Here is a 25,536-nt window from a genome sequence, read left to right on the forward strand (position 1 = left end):
TCTCCATAGCCGATGTGAGTAAGACATTTAAACAGGCCAACATTCACAAGGCTGCAGGGCCAGACGGATTTCCAGGACGTGTACTCTGAGCATGCGCTGACCAACTGGCAAGTGTCTTCACTGACATTTCAATCTGTCCCTGACTCGAGTCTGTAATACCAATGTTTGTAAAGCAGACCACCATAGTGTTCTTGGGCACAGGAACTAAGGTAACCTGCCTAAATGACTACTGACCCGTAGCACTCACGTCTGTAGCCATGAAGTTGCCTCGAAAGCCTGGTCATGGCTCACATCAACATCATTACCCAGAAACCCTAGACCCCCTCCAATTTGCATACCGTCCTGATAGATCCACAGATGATGCTATTTCTATTGCACTCAATACTGCCCTTTCCCACCTGTACAAAAGGAACACCTACAGTTGAAGTCAGAAGTTTACATACACCTTAGCCAAATACATTTAAACTCTGTTTTTTTTTTTTTTTAGAATTATTGAAATTTAATCCTAGTAAACATTCCCTGTCTTAGGTCAGTTAGGATCACCACTTTATTTTAAGATTGTGAAATGTCAGAATAAAAGTAGAGAGAATGATTTATTTCAGCTTTTATTTCTTTCATCACATTCCCAGTGTGTCAGAAGTTTACATATACTCAATTAGTATTTGGCAGTATTGCCTTTAAATTGTTTAACTTGGGTCAAACATTTTGGGTAGCCTTCCACAAGCTTCCCACAATAAGTTGGGTGAATTTTGGCCCATTCCTCCTGACAAAGCTGGTGTAACTGAGTCAGGTTTGTAGGCCTCCTTGCTCGCACACGCTTTTTCAGTTCTGCCCACCAATTTTCTATAGGATTGAGGTCAGGGCTTTGTGATGGCCACTCCAATACCTTGACTTTGTTGTCCTTAAGCCATTTTGCCACAACTTTGGAGGTATGCTTGGGGTCATTGTCCATTTGGAAGACCCATTTGCGACCAAGCTTTAACTTCCTGACTGATGTCTTGAGATGTTGCTTCAATATATCCACATAATTTTCCTCCCTCATGATGTCATCTATTTTGTGAAGTGCACCAGTCCCTCCTGCAGCAAAGCACCCCAACAACATGATGCTGCCACCCCCGTGCTTCACAGTTGGGATGGTGTTCTTCGGCTTGCAAGCCTCCCCCTTTTTCCTCCAAACATAACAATGGTCATTATGGCCAAACAGTTCTATTTTTGTTTCATCAGACCAGAAGACATTTCTCCAAAAAGTACGATCTTTGTCCCCATGTGCAGTTGCAAACCGTAGTCTGGCTTTTTTATGGCAGTTTTGGAGCAGTGGTTTCTCCTTGCTGAGCGGCCTTTCAGGTTATGTCGATATAGGACTCGTTTTACTGTGGATATAGATACTTTTGTACCTGTTTCTTCCAGCATCTTCAAGTTTGAAGGTAGTCCTCCAACTGACTCAAATGATGTCAATTAGCCTATCAGAAGCTTCTAAAGCCATGACATCCTTTTATGGACATTTCCAAGCTGTTTAAAGGCACAGTCAACTTAGTGTATGTAAACTTCGGACCCACTGGAATTGTGATACAGTGAATTATAAGTGAAATAATCTGTCTGTTAACAATTGTTGGAAAAATTACTTGTGACATGCACAAAGTAGATGTCCTAAGCGACTTGCCAGTGGTTTAAAAACGAGTTTTAATGACTCCAATCTAAGTGTATGTAAACTTCCGACTTCAACTGTATGTGAGAATACTATTCATTGACTACAGCTCAGCGTTCAACAGGATAGTGCCCTCAAAGCTCATCACTAAGCTAAGGACCCTGGGACTAAACACCTCCCTCTGCAACTGGATCCTGGACTACCTGACAGGCCGCCCCCAGTTGGTAAGGGTAGGGAACAGCACATCCGCCACGCTGATCCTCAACACGGGGGCCCCACAGGGGTGCATGCTCAGTCCCCTCCTGTACTCCATGTTCACTAATGACTGCATGGCCGGGGACGACTACAACACCATCATCAAGTTTGCTGATGACACAACAGTGGTAGGCCTGATTACCTACAATGATGAGACAGCCTTAAGGGAGGAGATCAGAGACCTGGTCATGTGGTGCCAGGACAACAACCTCTCCCTCAACGTGATGAAGACAAAGGAGATCATCGTGGACTACAGGAAAAGGAGGGCTGGGCACACCCCTATTTTCATCGACAGGGCTGTAGTGGAACAGGTTGAGAGCTTCAAGTTCCTTGGTGTCCACATCACCAACAAACTATCATGGTCCAAACACACCAAGACAGTCGTGAATAGGGCACGACAAAGCCTATTCCCCCTCAGGAGAATGAAAAGATTTGGCATGGGTCCTCAAAAGATCCTCAAAAGCTTCTACAGCTGCACCATAGAGATTTCTGACTGGTTGCATCACTGCCTGGTATGGCAACTGCTCGGCCTCAGAACCGCAAGGCACTACAGAGGGTAGTGCATACGGGCCAGTACATCACTGTTCTCTCTGCTACCGCATGGCAAGCGGTACTGGAGTGTCAAATCAAGCTCCAAAAGGCTTCTATCCCCAAGCCATAAGACTCATGAACAGCAAATCAAAGGGCTACCCAGACCCCTCTTTTACGCTGCTGCTACTCTGTTTATAATCTATGCATAGTCACTTTAACTTTACCAACAAGCACATTTTACCTCAATTACCCAGTGCGCCTGCACATTGACTCTGTACCAGTGCCCCTTGTATATAGCCTCGCTTGTTATTTTACTGCTGCTGTTTAATTATTTGTTACTTACATTTTTTTTTTTAAATCTTAAAGCATTGTTGGTTAAGGGCTTGTAAGTAAGCATTTCACTGTAAGGTCTACACCTGTTGTATTCGGCGCATGTCACATAACATTTGATTTGGAACTGTTCAGAGACTGCGTGAATCAGGCCTTCGTGGTTGAATTGCTGCAAAGAAACCAATACTAAAGGACACCAATAAGAAGAAACTTGCTTTGGCCACGAAAGACAAGCAATGGACATGGAAATCTGTCCTTTGCTCTGATGAGTGCAAATCTGAGATCTTTTGTTCCAACCGTTGTCTTTGTGAGACGCAGATTAGGTGAACAGATGATCTCCGCATGTGTGGTTCCCACCATGAAGCGGGTGTGATGGTGCTTTATTGGTGACACTGATTTATTTAGAACTCAAGGCACACTTAACCAGCATGGCTACCACAGCCTTCTGCAGCGATAAGCCATCCCATCTGATTTGTGCTTAGTGGGACTATCATTTGTTTTTCAACAGGACAATGATCCAACACACATCTAGGCTGTGTAAGGGCTATTTGACCAAGAAGGAGAGTGGAGTGTTGCTTCAGATGACCTGGCCTCCACAATCACTCAACCTTAACCCAATTGAGATGGTTTGGGATGAGTTGGTCTGCAAAGTGAAGGAAAAGCAGCCAACAGGTGCTCAGTATATGTGGATACTCCTTCAAGACTGTTCGAAAAGCATACCAGGTGAAGCTGGTTGAGAGAATGCTAAGAGTGCAAAGCTGTTAAGGTAAAGGGTGGCTACTTTGAAGAATCATAAATATAACATTGATTTAATACTTGTGTTATTTCAGTTGTCTTCACTATTATTCCACAATGTAGAGAAAAACCCTTGAATGAGTAGGTAATTAAGCAAGTCAGCAAAGGTTTTTAAAAAGGCAGTAAATGAAGCTGAATGAACTATCTCGCTGCCAGACGAGGCTCCGCTGATGTCTAGGTGTAGCGGTGGTAAGGATTCACGCCATGGTGCTGAAAGGAAAGCTCCGCTGTCGGGACAGCTTTATGTAGGCAACGTTTGTCACCGTTCTAGTGCAATTAATGTATTGTATAGTGCTTTGCAGGCATGCGGCTAACAAAATTGGTGAATTAGCCCCACCAAGATTTACATGCTAAAATTGTCACTGCTCCGGCGGACTGTCTGTAGACCGTTGCTGCGACTGTCAGTTTCCTTGTCGCAGACATGAAAACAAGTTCAAGTCTCTGCAACTGTCCATTGTCGTGGTTACCAGACTGCCACAGCAAACAGACCAAATCCTCCTATGATAAGATGCAGTTCTAAAATTCTCAGACAGAATGAGCTACTTTTATTTTGTCACACTGTGGCAGTAAGCTGTTCTATAAACTCGCCATTACCTTGTAATTAATGTGGGTTTATTGTCCTTTAATAATTAATTAAAAGCTACAGTAATGTTGTCAGCTGTACTCTGGGTCATTAGAACTGGTTAGCCAGCTAGCAACGAACCAAAACATTCAGAAAATTGCATTTAGTTGCCTGGCTTGCTAGGTTGAAATTGACTGAAATCATTTTTAAAACAGATGGTTTATTGGTGTTGAAGTAGAGAAAGCACAGTATGCCAGTGTAGTGAGTGGCGTTATCACAATGCTACATATACTGGCCAAATATCTGCCTGCTCGAACAGCAATAGAGATACATATGGATTCCGTGGGTAAATTCATAAGAGGAAAACATTTTTTAAACTCAGATGAACAAAATAAAATCATAATGGGTGAATCTTTAAAGTAGTAAAACATTTGCATTTTGTATTGTTTATTAGCTGAAGTGGACACTTACTTGAGATATGTGAACAAAAGATTTGATGAAGTAGAAAGTATTGGAAAGTGATACTTTATTTGTGTATAAGCAATTTGAGTGGTACAATAGACTTCTACATTTGCATGATCATATGTAGGTGAAAGTGTTTAACTTCATAGTAAGATTTGACAAATCTTAAATGGTTATAGTCAAATTCATTTTTGCAAATCACTGTACATAGAAACGATACACCGAAGTTGAGTGACCTCAATTGTTACTATTGCTCTAAGCAAGTGGAAATGCAGGATTTCTTCAAGTGCAATATTCAAAAATTCAAGAGGAAATATCAGTCCTTCATTGTAGAGTTGAGTACTGATGGAGAAACAGCATTCTTACAGGCCACTGCAATTAAAGAGAAGGCAATTAGACATAACTTCAAGTTCCAGGCCACTGGAAGCGAGCCAGAAGACAAACATCCACCGATCGCGGTGAATGCAAACATGTAATAAGGAGAACACTGAGGGGACTGAAGTTTAGAGAAGAGCCAGCCTAATGCAGGCACTCAAGAGAAACAGCGCAGGACAATATACCTAAGACTACGCAGCAGAATGTCTTTTATAATGGAGATGCAATCCACAGTTTGCAATCAAATCAACGTTTATTTATCAGGTGCGCCGAATATAACTGGTGAAATGCTTACTTACAGGCTCTAACCAATAGTGCAATAAAGGTATTAGCTGAACAATAGGTAAGTAAAGAAATAAAACAACAGTAAAAAGACAGGCTATATACAGTAGCGAGGCTATAAAAGTAGCGAGGCTACATACAAACACCGGTTAGTCAGGCTGATTGAGGTAGTATGTACATGTAGATATGGTTAAAGTGACTATGCATATATGATAAACAGAGAGTAGCAGCAGCATGAAAGAGGGGTTGGGGGGGGCACAAAGAAAAAAGTCCGGGTAGCCATTTGATTACCTGTTCAGGAGTCTTATGGCTTGGGGGTAAAAACTGTTGAGAAGCCTTTTTGTCCTAGACTTGGCATTCCGGTACCGCTTGCCATGAGGTAGTAGAAAGAACAGTCTATGACTGGGGTGGCTGGGGTCTTTGACAATTTTTAGGGCCTTCCTCTGACACCGCCTGGTGTAGATGTCCTGGATGGCAGGCAGCTTGGCCCCAGTGATGTACTGGGCCGTACGCACTACCCTCTGTAGTGCCTTGCGGTCAGAGGCCGAGCAATTGCCGTACCAGGCAGGGATGCAACCAGTCAGGATGCTCTCGATGTTGCAGCTGTAGAACCTTTTGAGGATCTCAGGACCCATGCCAGATCTTTTTAGTTTCCTGAGGGGGAATAGGCTTTGTCGTGCCCTCTTCACGACTGTCTTGGTGTGTTTGGACAATTCTAGTTTGTTGTTGATGTGGACACCAAGGAACTTGAAGCTCTCAACCTGCTCCACTACAGACCCGTTGATAAGAATGGAGGCGTGCTCGGTCCTCCTTTTCCTGTAGTCCACAATCATCTCCTTAGTCTTTCTTACGTTGAGGGATAGGTTGTTATTCTGGCACCACCCGGCCAGGTCTCTGACCTCCTCCCTATAGGCTGTCTCGTCGTTGTCAGTGATCAGGCCTACCGCTGTTGTGTCGTCTGCAAACTTAATGATGGTGTTGGAGTCATGCCTGGCCATGCAGTCGTGGGTGAACAGGGAGTACAGGAGGGGACTGAGCACGCACCCCTGGGGAGCTCCAGTGTTGAGGATCAGCATGGAAGATGTGTTGCTACATACCCTCACCACCTGGGGGCAGCCCGTCAGGAAGTCCAGGATCCAGTTGCAGAGGGAGGTGTTTAGTCCCAGGATCCTTAGCTTAGTGATGAGCTGAGGGTACTATGGTGTTGAACACTGAGCTGTAGTCAATGAATAGCATTCTCACATAAGTGTTCCTTTTGTCCAGGTGGGAAAGGGCAGTGTGGAGTGCAATAGAGATTTCATCATCTGTGGATCTGTTTGGGCGGTATGCAAATTGGAGTGGGTCTAGGGTTTCTGGGATAATGGTGTTGATGTGAGCCATGACCAGCCTTTCAAAGCACTTCATGGCTACGGATGTGAGTGCTACGGGTCTGTAGTCATTTAGGCAGGTTGCCTTTGTTTTCTTGGGCACAGGGACTATGGTGGTCTGCTTGAAACATGTTGGTATTACAGACTTAATCAGGGACATGTTGAAAATGTCAGTGAAGACACCTGCCAGTTGGTCAGCACATGCCCAGAGCACACATCCTGGTAATCCGTCTGGCCCCGCAGCCTTCTGTATGTTGACCTGTTTAAAGGTCTTACTCACATCGGGTACTGAGAGCGTGATCACACAGTCGTCCGGAACAGCTGATGCTCTCATGCATGCCTCAGTGTTGCTTGCCTCGAAGCGTGCATAGAAGTTATTTAGCTCGTCTGGTAGGCTCGTGTCACTGGGCAGCTCGCGGCTGTGCTTCCCTTTGTAGTCTGTAATAGTTTGCAAACCCTGCCACATAAGACGAGCGTCGGAGCCGGTGTAGTATGATTCAATCTTAGCCCTGTATTGATGCTTTGCCTGTTTGATGGTTCATCGCAGGGCATAGCAGGATTTCGTGTAAGCTTCCGGGTTAGAGTCCTGCACCTTGAAAGCGGCAGCTCTACCCTTTAGCTCAGTGCGAATGTTAACTGTAATCCATGTTTTCTGGTTGGGGTATGTACGTACAGTCACTGTGGGGATGACATCCTCGATGCACTTATTGATAAAGCCAGTGACTGATGTGGTGTACTCCTCAATGCCATTGGAAGAATCCTGGAAGATGTTCCAGTCTGTGACAGCAAAACAGTCCTGTAGTTTAGCATCTGCTTCATCTGACCACTTTTTTATAGACCGAGTCACTGGTGCTTCCTGCTTTAATTTTAGCTTGTAAGCAGGAATCAGGAGGAGAGAGATGTGGTCAGATTTACCAAATGGAGGGCGAGGGAGATCTTTGTATGCGTCTCTGTGTGTGGAGTACAGGTAAATAAATAAATAAACACCCATGAAAAGTATAGCTGAAAACTCTCTAGGCAAGTAGTGTGGCCTGCAATTTATCACAATATAATCTACTTCAGGCGAGCAAAATCTAGAGACTTCCATAGATTTCGTGCACCAGCTGTTGTTTACAAATATGCACAGACCCCCCCCCCCACCCCTGTTCTATCTTGCCGGTGCAGCGTATATCCCGCTAGCTGAATATCCATGTCGCCATTCAGCCACGATTCCGTGAAACATAGGATATTACAGTTTTTGATGTCCCATTGTTGGATATTCGTGATCGTACCTCGTCTAATTTATTGTCCAATGATTGCACGTTGGCGAGTAGTATTGATGGTAACGGCAGCTTTCCCAGTCGCCTTCTCCGGGTCCTGACCAGGCATCCGGCTCTTTGTCCTCTGTACCTGCGTTGCTTCCTCTTGCAAATAACGGGGATGTCGGCCCTGTCGGGTGTTTGGAGAATGTCCTGTGCGTCCTACTTGTTGTAGAAAAAAGCTTTGTCTAATCCGAGATGAGTGATCGCTGTCCTGATATCCAGAAGCTCTTTTTTGCCGTAAGATACGGTTGCAGAAATATTATGTACAAAATAAGTTACAAATAATGCATAAAAAACACATAATAGCACAATTGCTTGGGCGCCTGTAAAACTGCTGCCATTTCTTCTGGTGCCATTTTATCATCAGGGCCAGCACACAAAGTAGCAAAACAGAGAAACAAAGACAACAGCACACTGAAGCAGAGGGGAATGGCTAACATTATGCCGTAGCAAGCTACAAGGTTGTCGAGAGTAACGAATAGCTCCTGGGAGATGGAGTAGGTGACACGCACACCAGAATCCCTCTCGATGACCACTGTCCTGTTGGCGATGCTGACAGACAGCTGTTTGGCTGGAGTGCTGGGAAGGGACACATTCTGACCGTTCACCTGGGAGATACAGGAAGAGTACGAAGACAGTCAGTCATGTCCATTACAGAATAAGGTTACCAAAAATATCTACATTTCTTTGCGCAAACTGCTACAGTAAATGTGCTCTGTGGAGGAAGTCTCATCACACATCGTTCCTCAGCCTTACTCACCCAGGTGTTGTGCTGGCTGTTGACAGTGACATACTTGAAGAAGACGTAGACTGTAGCCACATTGGGATAGGCTCCGTTACTGCAGACGTGTACGTCCACCACCACCCTGAACCACTGGGCAGAGGTCTGGTCAGAGGCTACCTCATAACCCCCTTCATGCAATCGAAGGTGGTGAAGTGGGCACCAGGGTGGACCATGCAGTGCCCCTGTTTGAGTTGGCATCCTCTGACCCCGTCCTTCACCCCACAGACCTCTCCGCTGGCACAGATCAGCTTCTCACACTTCACCAGCCGAGGCCTGGCACACACAGTGTCACAGCCTTTGGTTACCACCAGTTGGCCAATCTGGAAATATAGAACAGTGCTATTCATGTACAATAGACATAGTAGGGTGATCTATCGCTTCACCATCAGATACAGGCCGTCGTAGACGCATCCACACATATCTATGGAGACAAACTTGTCGCCGTCAGAGACGAAGCCCACGTCGCACTGGCAGCCCTCAAAGCAGCTAGAAGAGCAGGTGAAGGAGTCCACCAGGCTGGCACAGCTAGTACCACAGGTGTCAGCAAATAGCTCGTAGTGGCTGTTAACTGGGCAGAAGACAGCTGCAGGGGAATACCATGAGAGAGAGAGTTGACAGTGGATTTAAATATGCAAGACTAATACAGTATATCCCTTCTACATCACAATTTTCTGCAGGGTGGTTAGTAGTGTTGGATTCTAAAATTTGAGATATTAAAGACATGATAGATCAGACGCATAGTATATAAAGGAGTGAGATCTGTAGAAAGACTGTGCTGGGTGGATGGGAGGAGATCACAGGATTGCTATAGACATCTGTGGATTAGGTGAAGGAGGGGTTGAGGTCAGGAGGTCAGGTCAGATCCCCTGAAGGAAGTCAAAAGGGTTTAGTATCCTGTTACCCTCTTCTTGTGGAACCATAAGATGTAAGGATTGGAGAGAAGGAGGAGTGTCCAAAGTAGGGCTATATATACCTGTGATGGTGAGAAATGTTTTGTTGTCTGAATACAGCTGTAACGACCCTTTGGGAAGAATTAAACTTGGTTAAGCTTCTCTAGTGTCCGTGAGTTATTTACTCTGAAAAATAAGAAACTAACAGTAGAAATTAAACACGTAAACAGGTTACTGTAATCCCATCTGATGGTTCAAACTCACAGCAGAAGGAGCTGCTCCTCCAGGCCTGTATCTGGGCCCCAGCGTGCTGACAAGTGATGGCGTAAGCCTGGATGCTCTCACAGAGTCCCTCTGTCCCCGTCCATGGCACACACGTCAAACACACAGTGGGCCACGTATGCTGCCGAGTTCACCTTATTGTGGCAGGCCTAGAAGGGCCCGTTGTCTGCTGCCATGATGCCGCAGGAGTCTAGCCTGCCGTACTGGGATGCCTTGGCATGATCACATACCGGGCACTGCCCGCCGCAGCCTCCACACACTACCCCAGGGCGGTCCATCACCCACGCCTGCCCAAACTCATCCACGCTGCCCATTTGGTAGGCGGAAGTCGTCGTCTGGCTTGGTGTTGTTGTTGCCACAGATCTTGCTCTGGTAAGTGCAGGGAACGATGACTTTGACGTAGTACACGGTGTCATAGAGCACCCGCAGGCCGAAGTCTGTCTGGAGGATAATGTTACAACCCTCCTGAGTCACCATAACCCAGCCAGCACTGAGAGAGAGAGGAAGGTTCACCAGCTCCTCATCCACCTGTGTTGGATAGGACAAGGTCAAACAGGATCACAGAAAGGACAACTCCCAGGGCCACCACCTCTGGCGTGGACTACAGGTTATTTTAAGTATAGGAAAAAATAATAATAATCTAAAAGTTGTTCAAAAAGATGTTCACTTACAATCACTCTCCAGCTCATCCCCTGCACAATGCTGATGGCATAGCTGTGACAGACACAGCGATCATGTTGACAGCCACCTTCCCATTGCCGTACTTTTCATTCCCTTGAGTCACGGTGAAGCCGGTTAGTCTGCCTTTGTCGTCTTCACACACCTTGGCCAGCGTGTAGACGCAGGTGCCCTGGAAGTCGAACCTGCGTCCAAATGACATGTAGTGGAGGTCGCCTGACGCCAAACACGTGGCCTGCCCAATTGGGTGGCACCCCAACACCCCGTTTACTACCTTACAGGCCTCCCCGGCACCACACTTGGCCTTCTGGCAGGAGACTGCTCCGTTCTTCCCACAGGTACACTGTTTCAGACCCTGGGGGTAGAAGGTCTCCCTCTTCCTGTAGTAGTGCCCCCCGTAAGAGCAGCCGCACTGGGCCACGGGTACGCAGGCGTCACCACTCAGCAGGTAGCCTTTGTCACACTGGCAGCCCTCAGAACAGGACTGGTGACATGTGGAGAGGCTTACACAAGTGGCAAGGCAGCCTGGGGCACAGAGGCTATACAGTGAGGGAAAAAAGTATTTGATCCCCTGCTGATTTTGTACGTTTGCCCACTGACAAAGAAAGGATCAGTCTGTAATTTTAATGGTAGGTTTATCTGAACAGTGAGAGACAGAATAACAACAAAAATATCCAGAAAAACGCATGTCAAAAATGTTATAAATTGATTTGCATTTTAATGAGGGAAATAAGTATTTGACCCCCTCTCAATCAGAAAGATTTCTGGCTCCCAGGTGTCTTTTATACAGGTAACGAGCTGAGATTAGGAGCACACTCTTAAAGAGAGCACTCGCTCCTTCAGGAATGGACGGTCACCCCTTTGCTCTGAAAGGCAGCGACGTAGGCTGCTACCGCGTCGTGCACCGACCCTTGGTAATCATGATTATAACAGGCCTCGAAAACTGTCCTCCAGGTACGGCGCAGGGTTCACGTCGCCATGGCACTCTTTGAAGGGGCCGGCCTTGTCTGCTATGATGCCACAGCGGGAGCTGTACATGTTCTTCTCTGCGTCAGAGCAGGACTGGCATTATGTCCCCTGGCATCCAGAGGAGCAGCCAGGCACAAGGGCCACCCGCCAGCTCTCACCCAGCCAGGTGGCATCAGGCGCGGGATGACTACTGTCCCGCATAGTGAGGTCGTCCTGGGGCATGGCGTTGTAGTTGCCACACAGGCCGCAGACTGCCCCCTGGTAGGGGCTGGGGAGTTTGACGTGCACCGTGCTGTGCCAGTCAAAGGTCAGCGTGATGCCCACAGCAGTCTTCACCACCGCCCTTTGGCCACTGCAGAACACCATCAGCTGACTGTTCAGGCCCAGGGGCAGGGACACAAGCTGTCCATCCAACTGAGACGAAAGAGAAAGGAGAATTATATGGGAGCCTATAGATTTAATATTTTTCCATTGTTCACTAATCCAGAGTAATTCCCAATTAAATGTTAATTTCATTAAATCCGCAAGGATTAAGGACTTGAATGCTTAAACAGCTGTAACAGCACCATGTGTGGTAGAATTTAACACGTGGGGGAAAATAAACCACCACTTAGTATTTTAAGACTCTTGGTATTTAACACTAACTAACATAATTATAAATTCCTGTAAATATACAACCCCCCATACATTCTGTCCCTATACAGCAGGGGTTCTTAAACTTTTTCAGCCTGGGACCCAAATGAGAAATTCTGTGTTTTCCTGGGACCCAAGCTTAGGAATATATGCAAGTATACGTACATATTGGTACATTTCATTGCCCTTACGCCTAAAACATATGCAATATAGACAAAAACAAATAATGAAATAGCTAGTCATGTTTATTTCCCCACATTAACTCTTACATCTGTCTAGGTTGGAACTGTTGCTGTTAATTCAATAAATAATTTTTCATTCTGAACTGGAACAAACGGATTGATCACATCACACAAACAGAACAGACACGCAGGCTTTTTGATAGTGCAACCCTAAGTAACAGTATAGATGATGAAACATTATCAGACCTACTGTACAAATTATTGTCAAAAGAAAGTCTAGGTTGGAGCTGTTGATGTTAAAATAGAAGTCATCTTTTTTTCTGAACTGGAATAAACGGATTGATCCAGGCTGTATCACATCTGGACGTGATTGGGAGTCCCATAGGGCGGTGCACAATTATCCCAGCGTCGTCCAGGTTTGGCTGGGGTAGGCCGTCATTGTAAATAATGATTTGTTCTTAACTGACTTGCCTAGATAAAAAAGGTTCAATTAAAAATATATACATATATTTTTTTTAAATCACACGGATGTAGACTGGAAAACAAAAACACAGTCCTAATGAACCGAGGTAAAGACAGATTCAAGTTGGATTTTCGCGCTTTCAAACTTCAATAGCTTTCAAACCACTTGAGCCACAGACTCCAAATAAGTGTCATAATGTTGGAAAAATTGCACACAACATTGCACAGGTCTTATTTTCACGATTTGGACATTAATTCACTTTCCAAATCTAATACACATGTGGAAATGTGAGCAGCATTTTGTATTCCTAGTTGAATTAGTTAGTACAAAGTACAAACTTTTTTTACATTCGAATTTCAATAGCTCCTTGGTCATGTGACCTACTTGACTCAAACAAGGTTCAGAATGTCCACTGACTATCCTTCTATATTGCACCCCTTTTAGTTTGTCCATTTTCATCTCACATGATTTTACATGAATTTTTCAAAATGTAGAATGTCAATAGCACCTTGGTCATGTGACCTAATGACTTCAAACAAGGTTCAGAATGTCCACTCAGTGGGCCTACACATTGCACACCCTTAGTTTGCCCATTTTCATCTCACATGATTTTACATTCATTTTTCTAAATTTAAGTGTAAGCTTGCAGACCTTCATTTTACATGGGTGTTACATATATATTTTTTTAAGTTAACAAAATGTTCCAGCCTCGCAATAACCATCTTTCACATGGACACTGAAAAGATCCGCAAATGGCTGTATGTGGTATGGAACAAGGACAGGGTGTTCAAACAGAGGTGCTTAAAGGAAGGCGCACAGGTAGGCCTCATGTGTCACACCCTGACCTTAGAGATCCTTTTATGTCTCCATTTTCGTTGGTCAGGGCATGAGTTGGGGTGGGCATTCTATGTCCTTTTTTCTATGTTTTTGTATTTCTTTGTTTTGGCCTGGTATGGCTCTCAATCAGGGACAGCTGTACATTGTTGTCGCTGATTGGGAGTCATACTTGGGTAGCCTGTTTTCCTTTGGGTTTTGTGGGTGGTTAATTTCTGTTTAGTGTGTTAGGATACCTGACAGGATTGTTTGGCTGTTGTTTGTTTTTCTTTGTGAAGTGCCTTTTTTCATCCAAAATAAACGCTAGCGTCCCACCTCCCCGAGAGAGGTTAAATGCAAGTAAAACTAAATGCATGCTCTTCAACCCATTGCTGCTCGCACCTGCCCGCCCGCCTGCCTAGCATCACTACTCTGGACGGTTCTGACTTAGAATATATGAACAACTACAAATACCTAGGTGTCTGGTTAGACTGTAAACTCACCTTCTCCCTCAGACTCACATTAAGCATCTCCAATCCAAAATATAATCTAGAATCGGCTTCCTATTTCGCAACAAAGCATCCTTCACTCATGCTGCCAAACATACCCTGGTAAAACTGACTATCCTACCGATCCTTGACTTTGGCAATGTCATTTACAAAATATCCTCCAACACTCTACTCAGCAAATTGGATGCGGTCTATCACAGTGCCACATGTTTTGTCACCAAAGCCCCATATACTACCCACCACTGCGGCCTGTATGCTCTCATTGGCTGGCCCTCGCTTCATACTCGTCGCCAAACCCACTGGCTCCAGGTCATCTATAAGTCCTTGTTAGGTAAAGCCCTGCCTTCTCTCAGCTCACTGGTCACCATAGCAACACCCACCCATAGCACATGCTCCAGCAGGTATATTTCACTCGTCACCCCCAAAGCCAATTCCTCATTTGGCTGCCTTTCCTTCCAGTTCTCTGCTGCCAATGATTGGAATGAATTGCAAAAATCACTGAAGCTGGAGACTCATATATTCCTCACTATATTTAAGCATCAGCTATCAGAGCAGCTTACAGATCATTGCACCTGTACATAGCCCATCCAACTACCTCATCCCCATATTGTTATTTATATTTTTTATTTTCTTTGCACCCCAGTATCTCTACTTGCACATTAATCTTCTGCACATCTATCACTCCAGTGTTTATTTGCGAAATTGTAATTATTTCCCCACTACGGCCTATTTATTGCCTTACCTCCCTAATCTTACTTCAAGCCTTAAACACTAGATATCATCCTAACGAACTTGCCCTCTAAATACACCTCTGCTGTTTTCAACCAAGATCTCAGCGATCACTGCCTCATTGCCTGCATCCGTAATGGGTCAGCGGTCAAACGACCTCCACTCATCACTGTCAAACGCTCCCTGAAACATTTCAGCGAGCAAGCCTTTCTAATCGACCTGGCCCTGGTATCCTGGAAGGATATTGACCTCATCCCGTCAGTAGATGATGCCTTGTTCTTTTTTTTTTTAAATGCCTTCCTCGCCATCTTAAATAAGCGTACCCCATTCAAGAAATTTAGAACCAGGAACAGATGAGAGGCGTTGGAACCAAGACGTTGAGAAGACTTTGCAAAAACATTGGAATTACTTTGATGCTTGTCTTTACAGTACTATGGGAGTTGATTCACATTCTATATAAATAAATCCAGAGATCCCCAGACCTGACTGCCCTTAACCAACACAAAAACATCCTGTGGCGTTCTGCATTAGCATCGAACAGCCCCCGTGATATGCAACTTTTCAGGGAAGTTAGAAACCAATATACACAGGCAGTTAGAAAAGCCAAGGCTAGCTTTTTCAAGCACAAATTTGCTTCCTGCAACACAAATTCAAAAAAGTTCTGGGACATTGTAAAGTCCATGGAGAATAAGAACACCTCCTCCCAGCTACCCACTGCACTGAGGATAGGAAACTCTGTCACCACCGATAAACCCACTATAATTGAGAATTTCAATAAGCATTTTTCTATGGCTGGCCATGCTTTCCACCTGGCTACCCCTACTGCAGTCAACAGCACTGCACCCCCCACAGCTACTCGCCCAAGCCTTCCCCATTTCTCCTTCTCTCAAATCCATTCAGCTGATGTTCTGAAAGAGCTGCAAAATCTGGACCCCTACAAATCAGCCGGGCTAGACAATCTGGACCCTTTCTAAAATTATCTGCCGAAATTATTGCAACCCCTATTACTAGCCTGTTCAACCTCTCTTTCGTGTCGTCTGAGATTCCCATAGATTGGAAAGCAGCTGCTGTCATCCCCTCTTCAATGGAGGGGACACTCTTGACCCAAATTGCTACATACCTATATCTATCCTACCCTGCCTTTCTAAGGTCTTCGAAAGCCAAGTCAACAAACAGATTACCGACCATTACGAATCCCACCGCACCTTCTCCGCAATGCAATCTGGTTTCAGAGCTGGTCATGGGTGCACCTCAACCACGCTCAAGGTCCTAAATTATATCGTAACCACCATCGATAAGAAACAATACTGTGCTGCCGTATTCATTGACCTGGCCAAAGCTTTCGACTCTGTCAATCACCACATCCTCATCGGCAGACTCAATACTTCTCTGATAGAGTTCAGTGTGTCAAATCGGAGGGCCTGTTGTCCGGACCTCTGGCAGTCTCTATGGGGGTGCCACAGGGTTCAATTCTTGGGCCAACTCTTTTCTCTGTATACATCAGTGATGTCGCTCTTGATGCTGGTGAGTCTCTGATCCACCTCTACACAAACAACACCATTCTGTATACATCTGGCCCTTCTTTGGACACTGTGTTAACAACCCTCCAGACGAGCTTCAATGCCATACAACTCTCCTTCCGTGGCCTCCAACTGCTCCTAAATACAAGTAAACTAAATGCATGCTCTTCAACCGATCGCTGCCTGCACCTGCCCGCCTGTCCAGCATCACTACTCTGGACGGTTCTGACTTAGAATATGTGGACAACTACAAATACCTAGGTGTCTGGTTAGACTGTGAACTCTCCTTCCAGACTCACATCAAACATCTCCAATCCAACAAAGCATCCTTCACTCATGCTGCCAAACATACCCTCGTAAAACGGACCATCCTACCGATCCTCGACTTCGGTGATGTCATTTACAAAATAGCCTCCAATACCCTACTCAACAAACTGGATGCAGTCTATCACAGAGCCATCCGTTTTGTCACCAAAGCCCCATATACTACCCACCACTGCGACCTGTACGCTCTCGTTGGCTGGCCTTCTCTTCATAATCGTCGCCAAACCCACTGGCTCCAGGTCATCTACAAGACCCTGCTAGGTAAAGTCCCCCCTTATCTCCGCTCACTGGTCACCATAGCAGCACCCACCTGTAGCACGCGCTCCAGCAGGTATATCTCTCTGGTCACCCCCAAAGCCAATTCCTCCATTGGCCGTCTCTCCTTCCAGTTCTCTGCTGCCAATGACTGGAACGAACTACAAAAATCTCTGAAACTGGAAACACTTATCTCCCTCACTAGCTTTAAGCACCAGCTGTCAGAGCAGCTCACAGATCACTGCACCTGTACATAGCCCATCTATAATTTAGCCCAAACAACTACCCCTTCCCCTACTGTATTTATTTATTTTGCTCCTTTGCACCCCATTATTTATTTCTACTTTGCACTTTCTTCTACTACAAATCTACCATTCCAGTGTTTTGTTTGCTTTATTGTATTTACTTTGCCACCATGGCCTTTTTTGCCTTTACCTTCCTTATCTCACCTCATTTGCTCACATTGTATATAGACTAGAGTTTGTTTTACTCCATGTGTAACTCTGTGTTGTATGTTGTCGAACTGCTTTGCTTTATCTTGGCCAGGTCGCAATTGTAAATGAGAACTTGTTCTCAACTTGCCTACCTGGTTAAATAAAGGTGAAATAAAAATAAATAAAATTTGCACACACTGTATATAGACTTTTCTATTGTGTTAATTGACTGTACGTTTGTTTATTCCATTTGTAACTCTGTGTTGTTGTTTGTGTCACACTGCTTTGCTTAATCTTGGCCAGGTCACAGTTGTAAATGAGAACTTGTTGTCAACTGGCTTACCTGGTTAAATAAAAGGTGAAATAAAAAATATATATATATTTTTTAAATACTATATGTGGGAATGTCTTATGTCCGTCCTACATGTAGTGTTGGTACATGGAATATTCCTCAACTGCATATATCATAAATTGCTATTGCAAATAGAAGTATTATGTTCAACTGACATTTTCAGATATTATTTTGACAAACACACTTTGGCGCTTACAATTCATTCTCTATTGTCATAGATTTGATGGGCACTGTCATCTGTGATATAACTTTCTTTAAGCACGTACTGATGAAACTGTCACTTAATATTTTTTTCTTAAAGTCTACAAACGCTCTACATTTATTCACTCTGTGATAGGGTTGGATCCTATATGCTACTTTTATTATTGTCCTGTAAATGGTACCATGCCTATAATTTAGGCTGTGTGTAGAAGGAGGCATAAAGGAAATTACCTCTACTACTAAATTACCAATAGGTTATAGTGATAAGGAAAACAGCATACACATTTGGCCTGTGAATTCATTTGCCTATAACTAATCAGAATTCCATTATGTTTACATAAAAAAGAGAGAACTCCAAAATGAGAAGATCCTGCCATGAAAAAAACGACTGGGTGGACATAAAGTGGAAAGGAGGGGAAATAAGTCACACCATGCAGCAGGACACCTTCAGCTGCGGGGTATTTGTAATGCAGGTTTGATAGTTATATTTTCAATAATGAATGGTTAGTTTTAATGTGACAATTAGGTAAAAAACTATTTAATTTTTTGGTGTAGATGGCCTGTAAAGCTTACAGATTTAAGTCTAATAGCATGAGATGAAATTAGACAAACATCAGAGTGTGTGATATGAATGCATATTCAGTGGACATTCTGAACCTTGTTTGAGGTCACTAGGTCACATGACCAAGGACCTATTAAAATTTTAAATTTTGAAAAATTCATGTAAAAATGTGTGAGATGAAAATTGACAAACTAAAGGGTGTGCAATATAGAAGGGTAGTTAGTTGACATTCTGAACCTTGTTTGAGTCCAGTAGGTCATATGATTAATGAGCTATTGAAATTCAAAAATGTAAATAAATAATTTAAAATAGTGCGTACCATCGGGTTAGCTAGAACCAGTTTTGAAAGTTTTAGGAGTAATGGTTAAATAGCTATTGAAATGTTTCAAATTTGATTTGTCACTATGTTGACGGTCCCTAACTGCTGTTGGTGGAGGTAAGGAAAACTACAGGCGAATATCTGTCGAATATCCAACCTGAAACTGTCTTTACCTCGGTTCCTAAGGAGAGGTGTACGGCTGGTTGAAGTTTTCAGCAAGCATGTCTATTCTGGGCTCAGTTTTTGACAGTGCAACATTGAGGTCATGCTCAGCATTGAGACTAGAGGTCGCCCGATTAATCGGAATGGCCGATTAATTAAGTCCGATTTCAAGTTTTCATAACAATCTGAAATCGGTATTTTTGGACACCGATTTGGCCGTTTAAAAAATTTTTTTTTTTTACACCTTTATTTAACTAGGCAAGTCAGTTAAGAACACATTCTTATTTTCAATGACGGCCTAGGAACGGTGGGTTAACTGCCTTGTTCAGGGGCAGAACGACAGATTTTTACCTTCTCAGCTCGGGGATTCGTTTTTGCAACCTTCCGGTTACTAGTCCAACGCTCTAACCTTACATTGCACTCCACGAGGAGCCTGCGTGGCAGGCTGACTACCTGTTACGCGAGGGCAGCAAGAAGCCAAGGTAAGTTGCTAGCTAGCATTAAACTTATCTTATAAAAAACAATCAATCTTAACATAATCACTAGTTAACTACAGATGATTGATGATATTACTAGTTTATCTAGCGTGTCCTGAGTTGCATAAAATCGATGCGGTGCCTGTTAATTTCTCATCGAATCACAGCCAACTTCGCCAAACATGTGATGATTTAGCACTGTCGTTGCACCAAACCTAACCATAAACATCAATGCCTTTCTTTAAAATCAATACACAGGTATATATTTTTAAACCTGCAGATTTAGTTAATATTGCCTGCTAACATGAATTTCTTATAATTAGGGAAATTGTGTCACTTCTCTTGCGTTCCGTGCAAGCAGTCAGGATATATGCAGCAGTTTGGGCCGCCTGGCTCGTTGCGAACTGTGTGAAGTCCATTTATTCCTAACAAAAACCATAATTAATTTGCCAGAATTGTACATAATTATGACATAACATTGAAGGTTGTACAATGTAACAGCAATATTTAGGCTTAGGGATGCCACCCGAATACGGAACGGTTCCGTATTTCACTGAAAGAATAAACGTTTTGTTTTCGAAATGATAGTTTCCGGATTCGACAATATTAATGACCAACTGCTCGTATTTCTGTGTATTATTATGTTATAATTAAGTCTATGATTTGATATTTCATAGAGCAGTCTGACTGAGCGATGGTAGGCAGCAGCAGGCTCGTAAGCATTCATTCAAACAGCACTTTTATGCATTTGCCAGCAGCTCTTCGCTCTGCTTCAAGCATTGAGCTGTTTATGACTTCAAGCCTATCAACTCCCGAGATTAGGCTGGTGTAACCGATGTGAAATGGCTATCTAGTTAGCGGGGTGCGCTAATAGCGTTTCAATCGGTGACGTCACTCGCTCTGAGACTTGGAGTAGTTGTTCCCCTTGCTCTGCAAGGGCCGCTGCTTTTGTGGAGCGATGGGTAATGATGCTTCGAGGGTGGCTGTTATCGATGTGTTCCTGGTTCGTGCCCGGGTAGGGGCGAGGAGAGGGACGGAAGCTATACTGTTACACTGGCAATACTAAAGTGCCTATAAGAACATCCAATAGTCAAAGGTATATGAAATACAAAATGGTACAGAGAGAAATAGTCCTATAATTCCTATAATAACTACAACCTAAAACTTATTACCTGGGAATATTGAAGACTCATGTTAAAAGGAACCACTCGCTTTCATATGTTCTCATGTTCTGAGCAAGGAACTTAAAGGTTAGCTTTTTTACATGGCACATATTGCACTTTTACTTTCTTCTCCAACACTTTATTTTTGCATTATTTAAACCAAATTGAACATGTTTCATTATTTATTTGAGGCAAAATTGATTTTATTGATGTATTATATTAAGTAAAAATATAGAAGGGTAGTTAGTGGACATTCTGAACCTTGTTTGAGTCCAGTAGGTCATATGATAAATTTTTATTCTGAACTGGAATATACTGTGTGTGTTTGCCTCAAAAAGTATCTTGCTTCAAACAGTTTATTCCAGTTCAGAATAAAAATGACTTGTATTTTAACAGCAACGGTTCCAACAGACTTGTTTTCAACAAGAAATTCTACAGTAGACCTGATCATTTTCCATCTTCATCTGTACTGTTACTTAGGGTTGCACTATCAGTAGCTAGCTAACGTTAGCTATTAGCTGTATACAAGGCCAGAGGATTGTTTCAAAGAGAAACTCACATTTACTACTATGAGATATAGTACTCCCTTATTTCTGCTTATCTACTTTTATAAAATGACAGCAACGTCATGCTAGCTGACTTACTGTTTCCTGGAGAATTCGGTCCTGTTCTGAAAGAATTCCCTGGGTATACCGTCATACTGTGGATGTATGGTCAGGACGTGTCGTTATATGAATTTGTTAGTTTTGATTGACTTATTACTAAGCACTTCTCCGCACAAAACACTTTGAGGGAGGTCCTCGTTAATTCTCATAGTTTGTATGAAAGAGAGAAACTCATCGGTGTTTTGGCTTTTCATGACAGTTGAGCTCAGTCAATTTGTTTCGAGCATGAGTCCATTTGGCGAGTGGGAATGACAAATCAGTTGCTTACAGCGCATCATCTGCTGTTGAACGACAGCGCTGCAGCGTGTGTCGCGGAGTGATCTTCAAGAAAACTCCAGAAAAAATATCTGGTAAACCGCGAAGTACACGGGCATCTCCTTCTCGCGCAACTGTCAAACTGAGCAGACACCGCTGCTAAGCAGAGAGCGCACCGAACAGAGACCGCAGTTGCTCTTGGCCAAATGAAGTAATTAAATAATTATACATTTACTCTGACACGATCCCCACCATTAACAGGTCCGCGACCCATACTTTAAGGCTGCTATACAGAAACACTCACCAGTACCTTGAAGGGGGTAGTCCCTGCTGATGGTGAAGATGACAATCTTAGTGTAGGCCACGGTCTTGCTCCCGCCGTGGTCATTCTACATCGTCACCTTGAACGGCAACAGGCCCGGATTCTGGGTGCACAGCGCCACCAGCTGGTACACACAAGTCCCCTGGTAGCCAAACCGGTGCCCTTCGAAGGTACAGTTGTAGTCGGAAGTTTACATACACCTTAGCCAAATATATTTAAACTACGTTTTTCATAATTCCTGACATTTAATCTCGGTAAAAATCCCTGTTTTAGGTCAGTTAGGATCACCACTTTATTTTAAGAATGTGAAATGTCAGAATAAAAGTAGAGAGAATGATTTATTTCAGCTTTTATTTCCTTCATCAGTGGGTCGGTAGTTTACATACACTCAATTAGTATTTGGTAGGATTGCTTTTAAATTGTTTAACTTGGGTCAAACGTTCCAGGTAGCCTTCCACAAGCTCCCCACAATAAATTGGGTGAATTTTGGCCCATTCCTCCTGACAGCGCTGGTGTAACTGAGTCAGGTTTGTAGGCCTCCTTGCTCGCACACACTTTTTCAGTTCTGCCCACAAATGTTCCATGGGATTTAGATCTGGGCTTTGTGATGGCCACTCCAATACCTTGACTTTGTTGTCCTTAAGCCATTTTGCCACAACTTTGGAAGTATGCTTGGGGTCATTGTCCATTTGGAAGACCCATTTGCAACCAAGCTTTAACTTCCTGACTGATGTCTTGAGATGTTGCTTCATTATATCCACCTAATTTTCCTGCCTCATGATGCCATCTATTTTGTGAAGTGCACCAGTCCCTCCTGCAGCAAAACACCTCCACAACATGATGCTGCCACCCCCATGCTTCATGGTTGGGATGGTGTTCTTTGGCTTGCAAGCCTCCCCCTTTTCCCTCTAAACATAACGATGGTCATTATGGCCAAACCGTTATATTTTTATTTCATCAGACCAGAGGACATTTCTCCAAAAAGTACAATCTTTGTCCCTATGTGCAGTTGCAAACCTTGGTCTGCCTTTTTTAATGGTGGTTTTGGAGCAGTGGCTTCTTCCTTGCTGAGCGGCCTTTCAGGTTATGTCGATATAGGACTCATTTTACTGTGGATATAGATACTTTTGTACCTGTTTCCTCCAGCATCTTCACAAGGTCCTTTGCTGTTGTTCTGGGATTGATTTGCACCAAAGTACGTTCATCTCTTGGAGACAGAACGCATCTCCTTCCTGAGCGGTATGACAGCTGCGTGGTCCCATGGTGTTAATACTTGAGTACTATTGTTTGTACAGATGAACGTGGTACCTTCAGGCATTTGGAATTTGCTCCCAAGGATGATCCAGACTTGTGGAGTTCTACAATTGTTTTTCTGAAGTCTTGACTGATTTCTTTAGATTTTCCCATGATGTCAAGCAAGAGGCACTGAGTTTGAAGGTAGGCATTGAAATACATCCACAGGTACACCTCCAATTGACTCAAATTATGTCATTTAGCCTAACAGAAGCTTCAAAAGCATGACATAATTTTCTGGAATTTTCCAAGCTGTTTAAAGGCACAGTCAACTTAGTGTATGTAAACTTCTGAACCACTGGAATTGTGATACAGTGAATTTTAAGTGAAATATTCCGTCTGTAATTGTTGGAAAAATGACTTGTGTCATGCACAAAGTAGATGCCCTAACCGACTTGCCAAAACTATAATTTGTTAACAAGAATTTTGTGGAGTGGTTGAAAAACGAGATTTAAAAACTCCAACTCAAGTGTATGTAAACTTCCGACTTCAACTGTATGTATGTATGAATGAGTGAACAACCGCACACAAATACGTTTTCAGAGTTTTGTATTTAAGTTTTTACAACAGATTTGCAGACGTTAGTCAGTCGTAATCCGCTCTCTCCTATTAGTGGCTTCAATAGATAAAGAACGGTATTTAGTTATTTTTTATTTTACCTTTATTTAACCAGGTAGGCCAGTTGAGAAGAGAACAAGTTCTCATTTACAACTACGACCTGGCCAAGATAAAGCAAAGCAGTGTGACAAAACAGCAGAGTTACACATGGGATAAACAAACGTACAGTCAATAACACAATAGAAAAGGTCTATGTACAGTGTGTGCAAATGTAGTAAGATTAGGGAGGAAAGGCAATAAATAGGCCATAGAGGTGAAATAATTACAATTTAGCATTAACACTGGAGTGATATATGATGATGGATGATGATGATGTTCAAGTAGAGATACTGGGGTGCAAAATAGCAACAAAAACAATGACAATATGGGGATGAGGTAGTTGTGTGTGCTATTTACAGATGGACTGTGTACAGGTACAGTGATCGGTAAGCTGCTCTGACAGCTGATGCTTAATGTTAGGGAGGGAGATATAAGATTCTAGCTTCAGTGATTTTTGAAAATTGTTCCAGTCATTGGCAGCAGAGAACTGGAAGGAAAGGCGGCCAAAGCAGGAGTTGGCTTTGGGGATGACCAGTGAAATATACCTGCTGGAGCGCATGCTACGGGTGGGTGTTGCTATGGTGACCAGTGAGTTGATATAATGCGGGGCTTTACCTTGCAAGGACTTGGATGACCTGGAGCCAGTGGGTTTGGCAACGAATATGTAGCGAGGGCCAGCCAACGAGAGCATGTTGGGTAGTAGATGGGGCTTTGATGACAAAGGATGGCACTGCGATGAGACTACATCCAATTTGCTGAGTAGAGTGTTGGAGGCTATTTTTGTAAATGACATCGCCGAAGTCAAGGATCGGTAGGATAGTCAGTTTTATGAGGGTATGTTTGGCAGCATGAGTGAAGGAGACTTTGTTGCGAAATAGGAAGCCGATTCTAGATTATATTTTGGATTGGAGATGCTTAATTTGAGTCTGGAAGGAGAGTTTACAGTCTAACCAGACACCTAGGTATTCGTAGTTGTCCACATATTCTAAGTCAGAACCGTCCAGAGTAGTGATGCGAGTCGGGTGGGCGGGTGCAGGCAACAATCAGTTGAAGAGCATGCTTTTAGTTTTACTAGCATTTTATAATCAGTTGGAGGCCACGGAAGGAGTGTTGTATGGCATTGATGCTCGTTTGGAGGTTTGTTAGCACAGTGTCCAAAGAAGGGCCAGATGTATACAGAACGGTGTCGTCTGCATGGAGGTGGATCAGAGAATCACCAGCATAGAGAGCGACATCATTGATATATACAGAGAAGAGTCAGCCCGAGAATTGAACCCTGTGGCACCCCCATAGAGATTGCCAAAGGTCCGAACAACAGGCCTTCCAATTTGAGACACTGAACTCTATCTGAGAAGTAGTTGGTGAACCAGGTGAGGCAGTGATTTGAGAAACCAAGGCTATTGAGTCTACCGATAAGAATGCGGTGATTGACAGAGTCAAAAGCCTTGGCCAGGTCGATGAAGACGGCTGCACAGTACTGTCTTTTATCGATGGCGGTTATGATATCATTTAGGACCTTGAGCGTGGCTGAGGTGCACCCATGACCAGCTCGGAAACCAGATTGCGTAGTGGAGAAGGTACGGTGGGATTCAAAATGGTCGGTGATCTGTTTGTTAACTTGGCTTTCGAAGATTTTAGAAAGGCAGGGCAGGATGGATATAGGTCTATAACAGTTTGGGTCTAGAGTGTTTCCCCTTTTGAAGAGGGGGATGACCGTGGCAGCTTTCCAATCTTTGGGG

The 25,536-nt window shown here is 43.7% G+C and overlaps 1 protein-coding gene and 2 long non-coding RNA genes across 5 annotated transcripts; all 3 read right to left on the reverse strand.

The window, feature by feature from the left end:
- Nucleotides 1-4,627: 4,627 nt before the first annotated feature.
- On the reverse strand, nucleotides 4,628-5,579 carry LOC115182858 (uncharacterized). The gene is made up of 2 exons (XR_003873902.1): nucleotides 5,529-5,579; nucleotides 4,628-4,952 (listed from the first exon to the last, which is right to left on the reverse strand). It is a non-coding gene; the product is annotated as an uncharacterized LOC115182858 (long non-coding RNA).
- Nucleotides 5,580-8,013: 2,434 nt separating this feature from the next.
- On the reverse strand, nucleotides 8,014-10,795 carry LOC115182846 (uncharacterized). 2 transcript variants are annotated; one of them, XR_003873897.1, is made up of 5 exons: nucleotides 10,533-10,795; nucleotides 9,844-10,389; nucleotides 9,073-9,710; nucleotides 8,666-8,962; nucleotides 8,014-8,513 (listed from the first exon to the last, which is right to left on the reverse strand). It is a non-coding gene; the product is annotated as an uncharacterized LOC115182846 (long non-coding RNA). The 2 variants fall into 2 exon arrangements; XR_003873895.1 differs by having other exon boundaries at nucleotides 9,073-10,389.
- Nucleotides 10,796-11,291: 496 nt separating this feature from the next.
- Nucleotides 11,292-21,961, reverse strand: LOC115165024 (zonadhesin-like). Of its 2 annotated transcripts, XM_029718041.1 has the most exons (3): nucleotides 21,830-21,961; nucleotides 11,716-11,922; nucleotides 11,292-11,533 (listed from the first exon to the last, which is right to left on the reverse strand). In XM_029718041.1, exons 1-3 carry the CDS (start codon nucleotides 21,911-21,913, stop codon nucleotides 11,429-11,431), a joined length of 396 nt encoding a protein of 131 aa, XP_029573901.1. In that variant the 5' UTR covers nucleotides 21,914-21,961; the 3' UTR covers nucleotides 11,292-11,428. The 2 variants fall into 2 exon arrangements, 1 of the variants encoding a protein (XP_029573901.1); XR_003870046.1 differs by lacking the exons at nucleotides 11,292-11,533; nucleotides 21,830-21,961 and adding an exon at nucleotides 21,250-21,710 and having other exon boundaries at nucleotides 11,720-11,922.
- Nucleotides 21,962-25,536: the final 3,575 nt, after the last annotated feature.

Source organism: Salmo trutta, chromosome 3, assembly GCF_901001165.1.
Source record: "Salmo trutta chromosome 3, fSalTru1.1, whole genome shotgun sequence".
NCBI classification, from domain to species: Eukaryota; Metazoa; Chordata; class Actinopteri; order Salmoniformes; family Salmonidae; genus Salmo; species Salmo trutta.